Source organism: Crocodylus porosus, unplaced genomic scaffold, assembly GCF_001723895.1.
Source record: "Crocodylus porosus isolate Cpor-Errol unplaced genomic scaffold, CroPor_comp1, whole genome shotgun sequence".
Taxonomy (NCBI): Eukaryota; Metazoa; Chordata; order Crocodylia; family Crocodylidae; genus Crocodylus; species Crocodylus porosus.
In genome coordinates, this window is record NW_017728947.1 from 98,395,162 (window position 1) to 98,406,047 (window position 10,886).

General features: G+C 46.5%; 1 protein-coding gene across 2 annotated transcripts; it reads right to left on the reverse strand.

Annotated features, from left to right (window-relative positions):
• Positions 1–239: 239 nt before the first annotated feature.
• On the reverse strand, positions 240–7,214 carry HSP90AA1 (heat shock protein 90 alpha family class A member 1). Of its 2 annotated transcripts, XM_019552528.1 has the most exons (12): positions 7,108–7,214; positions 6,073–6,074; positions 5,761–5,919; positions 5,297–5,663; positions 4,996–5,129; positions 4,412–4,720; positions 3,587–3,752; positions 3,016–3,206; positions 2,718–2,865; positions 1,819–2,087; positions 1,268–1,601; positions 240–1,033 (listed from the first exon to the last, which is right to left on the reverse strand). In XM_019552528.1, the coding sequence occupies exons 3-12, from the start codon at positions 5,917–5,919 to the stop codon at positions 924–926; spliced, it is 2,187 nt and encodes a 728-aa protein (XP_019408073.1). In that variant the 5' UTR covers positions 6,073–6,074; positions 7,108–7,214; the 3' UTR covers positions 240–923. The 2 variants fall into 2 exon arrangements, with proteins under 2 accessions (XP_019408073.1, XP_019408074.1); XM_019552529.1 differs by lacking the exon at positions 6,073–6,074 and having other exon boundaries at positions 7,108–7,175.
• Positions 7,215–10,886: the final 3,672 nt, after the last annotated feature.

Here is a 10,886-nt window from a genome sequence, read left to right on the forward strand (position 1 = left end):
CATTAACCCTTTGGGTCCTTCGTGGAAGCTCAAGCTTTGAATAAAGAGAGCTTTCCAAGGGGCAGTTGAACAGACTCCCCGAAAAGGAAAAAGATTCTAGAGTTTCTTTTGAGTATCAGACAGCTTACATTGCAACTCACTAGTTAGTGACTAGATTTCAGTCAAGCTTAGAGTGATTCTCGCTTTGGAAACAAAAAAAAATTCATTACTGTTGTCTAGAGAGAAAAAGCTGATTTCACTTTTAGTGTTCATTCATAACACTTTTATTCTTACAGTTCTAGGGTTGAACTGCACATGCAGAGTTGCATAAGACACAAGATTTACAAGTGGATTCTATCCTATGATAGTGCAATCCAGAATCCTTACAGTATAAAAAACCCAAGTTAACATCAAGACAACCTTGAAACAATTTAGGAGCAAGGTTAAAGCTTCCAAGAATCTTCAGCTCTTGTAGATACCTAGTTACTAGGTACTGAAATGTTAGATACATACAGAGTGAAGAGCTGTATAATGTTATATTACAACATCCAGATGTTATGCCATGTCTAAGTTACTTCCTTTCTCCAAACTTATGGCAATTAGAATAAGTCAAAAACCCTACCAACCTGCAGCCAGCAAATACAGACAAAAATAATTACTCCTTGCTTGCCTGTCTAGGGTTGTACAATATTAAAAGGGGGAGAAAAAACAAAAGGAAAAAAAAAACAAAACCCCAAAACATTCCCTCAGTGGCATTTTCTCTCACATTAGCTGAAAAAGCAAATGTAACAAAAATAAAGGTATAACATTCTTTGAAAATAAATAAAGAGGGAATGCAGACAGAGTACCAGGTTTTTTGGCAGGTTAACATTCATAATATACAAAATATAACTTATTCATTAGCCAATGAAACATTCACAAGTTTCTGTAAACTAGATGACTATTTAATCCACTTCTTCCATGCGTGATGTGTCATCATCTCCTTCAAGTGGCGGCATCTCTTCAGTGACTGCAGGACTCGCCTCTTCTGTAGCAGCATCATCTTCATCAATACCTGGAGAGATGTAGAAGTGAGAGACCACTAAAGTTAAAGTTTCCTGGTACTCCTCACAAATACCTGAGTTTTGTTTCCCACCCCCTGAAGTAAAAACACTCTTGGCTACAATTCCCCCCCAATTTGGGCAAGAGGGGATTCCCACTGCTGCAGCATTTCAGAGACAAACATTAGAAACTGCTTTAAATTGCACCAAGAAGAGATTCTAACTAAGAGCAAGTACTTTCTACTTACCTAGGCCAAGTTTGATCATTCTATAAATACGGTTGGCATGCGTTTGGGGATCCTCCAAACTGAAGCCAGAAGACAGGAGCGCAGTTTCATACAACAGAATAACCAGATCCTTCACAGACTTATCATTCTTGTCTGCCTCTGCTTTCTGCCTCAGTGTTTCAATGATGGAATGATCAGGATTTATCTCGAGGTGTTTCTTTGCTGCCATGTAGCCCATTGTGGAGTTGTCTCTCAAGGCCTGTGCCTTCATGATCCTTTCCATGTTGGCAGTCCAACCATATGTACTTGTTACAATGCAGCATGGGGAAGTAACCAGTCGGTTGGAGACAACAACCTGGAAGTGGGTATTACCAAACAGTGAGCTGTTTGTATGGCATTTAGTTACTATAGTCTGCGAGCCACTTATGTCATGTTATTTACTAGCTACAGAGCACATGGCATTCAGTTGGTCACATTTAATGCATGTTATCACTGTGAAAAAAAAACTACTTCACAGAAAGAAGTCTCATACCAAAGTTGACCCAAGACCCCCTACACGCACAGATTCTTACCTTCTCCACTTTCTTCTCAAGAATATCTTTCATGATTTTACACAGGTTTTCAAATTTGGCCTTTTTCTCCTCCTGTTTCTTCTTCTCCTCTTCATCCTCTGGGAGCTCCAAACCCTCTTTTGTTACAGAAACCAGGGTCTTGCCTTCAAATTCTTTTAGCTGCTGCACACAGTACTCATCAATAGGTTCAATCATGTAGATTACCTCCAGACCATGTTTGCGAAGGCGCTCCACAAAAGCAGAGTTGGCTACCTGATCTTTGGTTTCACCTAAAAACAAAAAAAGCCCCAGATATTTTAATCTGTGCCTCAATACCCAAGGTATGAATGATCTCTATTGCAAGATTCTCAGCATTCAGTTGTCCCAGAAGGAAGAGGATATTCTCAAGCTGGATCTTGAACCACTGGAAGGAACAGCTGACTCAAATGCACAGCTTCTAAGTGCTCATAGCAAAGAACCCCTTTTCATTCACAAGTCCAGTTTCCTGAAGCACTACTGAAACACTTCAAGTTCAATGGTCTCTAGGCCATTAAGTCACCTGTACAGTGACTAATGGATTAAATGCAACAGAACACCTTTAGATGCATGATGTACCAGAATACATGCTGCATGTTGTACCAGGTGTTTAATTACGGCATCTTCCAAAGCAGATGGTGCTCTCCCTTAGTTCCAAAAGCAGAAGGGAGAAGCACCTGGTTGGATGAGTCACATAACCCCAGCACATTTTCCTGCCTAGGCAGGGGGTCAGACTCAAAGATCCATTGAGGTCCCTTCCAACCCTAGCATCTCTCACTCTTGCAAACATGTTTTAAAACTGCTGTTGTTACCAATCATTATTCTATCCTGTAGCCAACACTACAATCAAAACCTTTTGAGCAGCCACTCTGCTATCAACTTACCTGTTATGTAATAGATGTGTTTCTGGTTTTCCTTCATCCGTGTGCAATAATCTTTCAGAGAAACCATCTCATCGCCAGACGCAGAAGTGTAGTATCTCAACAGTTCTGAGAGTTTCTTGCGATTCTGAGAATCTTCATGTATGCCAAGCTGAAAAAGAATTGGCAAAGGGCTTCTATCACACATTATGGAACAACAGGTTGCAGTACTTGTTGTAGTTACACAACACTGACAATTTAATAGTTTTGACAAGTGACCCAGAGGGGGCAGTAGTCAAATTTTTGCTACAGTAGGACCAACCTTAATGTTCTTGGAAAATTGTTCATAGAACTTCTTGTAGTTCTCCTTGTCTTCTGCTAACTCAGTGAAGAGTTCCAAGCACTTCTTAACCAAGTTCTTTCTGATGACTTTCAAAATCTTGCTCTGCTGCAGCATTTCACGGGAAATGTTCAGAGGAAGATCCTCAGAATCCACAACCCCCCTCATGAAGTCTGTTAAAAACACCCACAACAGAAACATGATCATGTGCTGCTATTTATCATCTAATATACACTCTCAGGAAAGGACTTTAAAGGGGTAACTTCTGCAAGATGCAGACACCTGAATACATACATCCATTATTCAAAAAGCTTCTATATCTTGCAAATGGTACCCCTAAAAATACATAAAAACCACCTGAAGATGTATTGGGAGAAATAAAGAAAGTGGATTTGTGACCAATTCTTTTCAGAATGCTGCCTAATAAGCTTCCACAAATTGAAAGATGTGTTCTGGTCCCCCAGGGGGTTTTATTTGAAAGTATCATGCACGCTATATTGCTTGTGTAAGTGATCACAGATCAGGTATATTTAGGTATAAATACCCTACTTACTCAGATATTCAGGGATCAGCTCCTCACAGTTGTCCATGATGAACACTCTGCGCACATATAGCTTAATGTTGTTCTTTTTCTTTCTGTTCTCAAAGAGATCGAATGGTGCACGTCTTGGAACAAACAGGAGAGCTCTGAATTCCAGCTGCCCTTCCACAGAGAAGTGCTGCAAAATAAACCATAATTTAAAAAAAAAAAAAATCTTTAGTTGTTTTATGACATTATACTACTTATGGATAGTCTGTCTGGCTGTACTTTCTGAAGTAGTGTGGTTGTAACTATGCCAGTTCCAGACAAAATTGAGTTTGTGCTCTAAGGCACATTAAGAAAGCAGCCAGTTTCCATTAGCAACCCTATCAAAGGATTTCTTGCTTCTCTAAATAGTGAAGTTTCAACTGTCCAACAGAAAAGGTTTAATCATCTTTTGCCAGAGATAAAATACCTTGAAAATTAACACTATACAAATAAAAGCTTGGTTTTCATGTAGGAATTTAATTCAGTTGTCAAATCCTAGAAGCATAAACAACTTCAAGCTTACTGAAATCTGGAAAACCAGCACTGCTACCCACAACGTTTATAAGCCTGCACTTTGGCTTTGCCCATGCCTGAAGAACCTCAGTAAATACAATTAGAGAACAGGCTTGAATATATTTTTACTGCAGTTTTAATATAATTTTACAATATGTTGTTCATCTAGGCAAGAGGTTTTAAGTAGAAAAGAACTTCTTGTTATAAATAGTGCCAGATGTAGGATCTCTTCAGGCCCAAATCATTAGGACTTCATATACTTATCCTGGATGCTGCTCCAGGCCACTCAGAACTTACTTTTACTGCCAAGTGATCTTCCCAGTCATTGGTCAGACTTTTGTAGAATTCTCCATATTCCTCATTGGTAATATCATCTGGGTTCCGGGTCCAAATGGGCTTTGTCTTGTTCAGCTCTTCCTGATCAATGTATTTTTCCTTGATCTTCTTTTTCTTCTTCTTGTCTCCATCTTTCTTTTCTTCCTCTTCATCAGAGCCAACATCCTCAATCTCTGGTTTGTCTTCTGTTTTCTCTTCTTTTTCCTCTTTTTCTTCCTCCTTTTCTTCTGCTTCATCATCACTCACTTCCTTATCACGTTCTTTCTCCACCTACCAAAAGTTTACAAAAAAAATTAAGATAGACAATTTAATTATATTGAACAATTCTGTCAGAACTCCCAGTGGTGAAAAATCACCAGCCACCTCATGCACTCAAACTCCCTCACCAGCTCTTTTGAGGTTGTGCCATAACCTTATTTGGTGTTCAAGGGAATAGGAATGAATGAATATGGGTTAAAGTAGCTCTCTGCAGTAGTTGGAATTTTTATAATGGGGCTATTTGAAACATAGTAATAACCAAGACATACATTTTGAAAAACACTTACAAACAGCGTGATTGGATAGCCAATGAATTGAGAATGCTTCTTCACAATTTCCTTGATTCGCCTTTCCTCCAAATACTCAGTCTGATCCTCCTTAAGGTGTAGAATAACCTTAGTGCCACGGCCCAGAGGTTCCCCTAAAATACAGGAGTTTTTTTTTTTTTTTTTTTAATAAAATGCTTTAAAAAACCCCCCCCAAAGTTGTCTGATCAAGACTGCAATGTTTACAAGTTTCTTAACTGAAGTCATAACTTCATAGAAAAAGATATTTCAAACAATCCCCCGAAAACCAGTAACAACTTACCATTATCAAGCCTGACAGTGAAGGATCCCCCAGCTGAAGACTCCCAAGCATACTGCTCATCATCGTTATGCTTTGTGATCACTGTCACTTTCTCAGCAACCAAGTAGGCAGAGTAAAAACCAACACCAAACTGGCCAATCATAGATATATCAGCACCTGCCTGCAGTGCTTCCATGAAGGCTTTGGTGCCAGACTTGGCAATAGTACCAAGGTTGTTCACTAGGTCAGCCTTAGTCATCCCTATGCCTGTATCCACGATGGTCAGGGTACGATCATGTTTGTTGGGAATAAGGTTAATTTTCAAATCTTTTCCAGAATCCAGCTTGCTTGGGTCAGTCAAGCTTTCATATCTGATCTTGTCCAGCGCCTATAAAACAGTAGCAACATTTAGGCCTCAGTCCTGTCCCTGAACATTTTGTTAGCTTTCTACTGTCCAAAGATCCCTCTATTAAATGAATACTTACATCTGAGGAATTGGAAATGAGCTCCCTCAGAAAGATTTCCTTGTTGGAATAGAAAGTGTTAATGATCAGGGACATCAGCTGAGCTATCTCAGCCTGGAAGGCAAAAGTCTCCACCTCCTCCTCCATTGGTTGGTCTTGAGTCTGCACAGCTTCCGGCATCTGTGGAGAGAATGATATTGCAGTGGTCTAAAATGGCTCTTAAAAATAAGCCAGGCACACGTGCTTCATCTGCAGCAGGTCACTCATCTAACCAACTGCTTCCAGTACTTCTTGGGAGGGAGGAGAGTCAATGAGACCCTAGAAACAAAACACATCTAGAACAGACTCTGCTAGTACAAGACTCTCAGCTAGAATTCCCTTTAACAGCAGAAAAGGCCCTTTGGCACCAACTCATGAGACTGTAAAGCCTGGGAGTAAGCAAATGTCCCTTGATCAACACAGCTACAACCTACACCCCTGAGAGCAAGCAAAGCACAGTAGTTCCCAGAACTGGGATAAGCCACATTTTGAAGTCCTACTAAGAAGAATATTACTGTGATGCTATCATTCAACTTGTTAGTTTTAAACTAACAACAAACCAAAAACAACAGGACACTGCTTACCACCACCTTATTCCACAGAATATATGGCTCTGATACATTGGTCTTTTCTAAAAAAAAAAAATCTCTTCACACCCCTGAAAACATCAAACCAGTATTGAGTGCCTGGAAGTTTTCCTCCCCTCTGCTCCAGAGCTGACAAACCAAGCAAAAGCAACTCAGAGCCCAAAAGCCAACCTGCACCAGGTGTTAGATAACGCTGAGGGGAAAGGGCAACACTGAATGAGTGAGCCGCAATTCTCAAGGAAGGAAAAAAGGATCCATGTTGGGAACCAGCCTCTCCCAAAGACCCCAAGACCTTCAGGGGAGCCGCAGCCGCTTCACCTTCACCACTCCATTATCTGCCCAGACAGGCAATTACACCCACCAGGCAAGGAGCTGTCCAGCCGTCCGGGCACGGGTTGTGCAGCAGCCCCCTGGGCGCAGCGGGATAGCAGGGAAAGCCTGTCCGGCTCCTCTCGCGGCCGCTAGAGGACACTGCCGGGCTGGGCGCTGGACGACCGCAGCAGGGAGGTCCTTTAGCGCACAGACCCAGCAGCAGCCCCGCCTCGGGGGAAAGGGAAGCCAGCGTCCCTTCAAGCTTCCAGAACCTTCTAGACCGGCCGCCCCGCGCAGCCCCCTCAGCCTCCCCGGTCCCAGCACACCTAGACCCCGACCCCAGCTCCATGCCCGGTAGCCCCACTCCGCCTGTACCAGTGCCGCGCGAGCCTGCGGTACCCTCGAGGAAGAGGGCTCGGCAGACACTCACCTTAGCGGCGGTTCCTGCTGCTGCTGCTCACTACCGTACTGCTCAGTAACGCGCTACCCACTCGCCCGCTCCACCCACGGCACTGCGCGCCCCGAGCTGCCGACCGCCTTATATAGCCACGGCGCCGCCTCCTTCCAGAACCATCGGGAACCTTCACTGACAGGCGCGGGGGGCGGGGGCTCCGGCCGGGAGGGGGCAGATGACGCAGGCGCCCGGGGGGCCATTGCGCAGGCGTCAGCTCTGGCCCCGCCTCCGCGCAGGCGCACCTCGAGCGGGCGAAGGCGGCGCGTGCGCGCTGGCAGGATCCTGCCACCCCACGCGGCCCGCGTTGATAGCTGTCAGCGCGGGAGAGGAGACGCAAGGCACATGCGCGGAAACTGCTCGTCCCGGCTGTTGGGCTCGCGCCGCTCCAGGGGGCGGGGCGGGGATTACACAAATCACAGTGATGTCATCCACTGCTCGCCTGCCCGCCTCGCAGAACGTCCTAGAAGCGGGGGACTGGCCCCACCCCTCCCGCGGAGCGCCCGGCTCCGAATGTCCTAGAAGCAGCCCGGCTCTGTTGGAAAGTCCCCCCCCCCCCCCCCCCCCCCCCCCCCACACACCTCCCCCACAGCCACGGGGGTTATCTCAGGAGTGTGGGCCGCTTCCCAAGCTGGATGCCTGCTCAGCATAGGGGGCTGTGGCCCCTGAGGCAGTGCCCCATGCAGGGCAGTGGGGTACACAGCGTATCCAGCCTCCTTGCGCTAGTGGTACGCCATGTACCCAGTGATTCTCGAGCTTGTCACACTCCAGGAAATGCCAGCTCTTCATTTTCACTTGTTTGACAACACAGAGCAATTGTTGTGGGGTTGGGACCATAGCAGGTCAGGCTGTAGAGTCTTATCCCAAACCCCTGCATTTATCTCCTGAGCGGGGTCTGTGCACCTCATGGTGCTAATGCTGGGCAGCTCACCAGCGGCACCCCTGGAAGTATCCCTCCAGGCACCCCTGTGGCAGCCTGGATAAGCCGCCCCTGTGTTGTGCGGAGCCACACAGTGCTGGGACATTTGCTCATCTGTTTCACAGCTGCCTGTGAGGGTGGTTTGGCGCAGTCCAGGCAGGAGCAGCCCTGTGACAAGCAGACTGGACAGATGGAAGTGTTTTCAGGCTTTTTTGACAGCCCCGTTCAGCGAAATGCCTGGGACCCAGGGGCCAGCACAGCAAGCTGCCATCAGGAACAGCCATGATGCAAAACACTGCAGTGATGTTCCTGTTGGCTCTGATATCTGGGAGCGTGGAGCTTTCTCCAGCTACAGCCTTTTAAAAGGGTCATAATGTTTTACTGAGACCAGACAAAAAGTTAACAAAACCGGCTCCTCAGCAGTGCTTTGGAACATTGTTAATTAAAAAGACAAGGGACTAAATTCACGAAGGGAACTAAGTACTGAAGCCCAATCAATATTCAGGTGTCACTCTCATAACACCTCGCCCAGCTGCCATCTAAGCCTGTATGCACCTAGGTTGTTGCTGGTAGACCATTAACACAATCACCTCAGTCCTGAACCCCATGATCTGAGCCCTGGACCAGGGGCATCCAACAGATTTCATAGACGTTAGGGCTGGAAGAGACCTTGTAAGATCATCGAGTCCAGTCCCCTGCCCAAAGGGCAGGAAGTCACCTAGGGTCAAAGGATCCCAGCAACATGTGGCCCACAGGTCAGTTTCAGCCTAGAGCCATTCCAGTCAGTAGTTGGGGAGTGGAAGCTGGCATGTGGCTAGGGAGCAGGGAGAGACTGTCACAGAATTTGGGACCCCTGGACCCTGCTGGACATGTCTCCGAGCAGCAAGGCGATGAAGGCTGTCACAGCCCTGCTTGCCCTGCAGTCACCCACTTTTGCTTTGGTGCTGCTGGACCCCAGCCGCTTGCCAGATCTGCTGCTGCACCTGCTACAGCCTCTGCCCCCACATATCCAACCCAGGAGAAGCCCTGCAGTTCAGATCCAGCCCAGAGTCCTGGCCTGGGTGAGTTTGACACCTCTGCCCTAGGCCATATCTATGTCCCATCAAGATCCATATACTAAGCGTTGCTCTATCCAGCTCACCTGTCCAGTAGTTATTGGCTGAGTGTACCTACCAGATCACACTTTACACAAAACAGTTGTTTATGAGACTTTTGACTCAAGGTATGGCTATTTGTATCCCATTATACCCAATAGCTCAGTGGTTAGGACACCCACTGAGACACACTGAGAGCAGGGTTCAAATTACAGGGAAGCTTGGGAGGGGTAAGAGATGGGACACCCCCCCCCCAAAAGAGACGAGAACTCCACCCCTGCGGGCTGGTCAGCACCCCTTATATGTAGGCTTATACAGGTTTTCACACAATCGTATATTTGAATTTTGGCACATTTGTGTGCTCATGTCTTGGTTCGGTGTGCTTTCTGCACTATTTCATTTAGTACACCCAGTGTAGGGGCATGTGTCACACATGCCTTCTTTCAGCATTGGTTGATAGGACAGGGAGCCTGTTCAGATGTGAAACTGAGGCCTAGGACCATGCCTTATTGTTACCCCTGTTGGATGTGAATAGTTAGCCAAAATAATGGGTTCCTGTAGATCAGGTGTCAAACATACAGCACATGGCCAGTATTCTGCTCACAGAGCTACCCCACCTGGGGTGTGGGGCTTCTAGAAAGGGCAAAACTATTGGGACAAAGCCTACCTCTCAATGCCCAGCTTTGAAGCCCTGCCTGTCAGCAGTAGGTGGGGTTAACCAACTTCTGTGTTAACCCCTACACTGCTGCAGCTGATTCCATACTGGTGCAGGCAGCTTCTTGCAGTCTGGATCTGGCCTGCTAGGAAATTCGCAAAACCACTGCTGTAGTATAAACATAACCCAAAAGCAATGTAAAGTCCCAGAATAAATGCTGTCTCTTACCCCGGGAGTGGTCAGTCTCTGGCCCATAGGCCAAATGTAGCCCACAGAGCCCTCACATTTGGCTCTAGGGCACCACACAGGTTGGGGAGACTTGCTGGTGGGAAAGTGGTGACCATTAATACAGCCACCCTTCCCTTTGCAATTCCAAAACCCCAAGCACCATGTGGCTGGTAGGAGGCCAAGCCTTGGCCACACTTTCTGTTGGGGCTGCATTGGGGCCAGTCTGTCCCCTCCCTCCCCTACTCCGCATGGCTAGATTTCATACATTTCATAGACATTAGGGGTGGAAGGGACCTTGAAGATCATCAAGTCCAGCCCCCTGCCCCAGGGGCAGGGAGTCAGCTAGAGCCAAAGGATCCCAGCAAGATAAGCATCCAAACGTTTCTTGAAAGAGTCCAGAGTAGGTGCCTGCACCACTTCTGGAGGGAATCTATTCCAGGCCTTGGGGGATTGGACAGTAAAGAAGTTTTTCCTTATGTCCAGCCTAACATGGTCACAGAGGAGTTTATGACTGTTGGTCCTTATTATCCCTTGGGGTGCTCTGATGAACAGACGCTCTCCCAGATCCTGATGCTCACCCCTTACATACTTATAGGCAGCCACCAGGTCCCCCCTGAGCCTGCGTTTTTCCAGGATGAAGAGTCCCATGGCTCTCGTCATAAGGCCTATTCTCTTGCCATCTGATCATGCATGTGGCTCTCCTCTGGACTCTCTCAAGCTTCTCGACAGCCTTCTTGAATTGTGGAGCCCAGAATTGGATGCAGTACTCCAGCTGTGGGCTCACCAAGGCCGAGTACACTGGGAGGATGACATCCTGAGATTTACTTGAGAAGCATCTATGGATGCAGGCCAGAGTTTTATT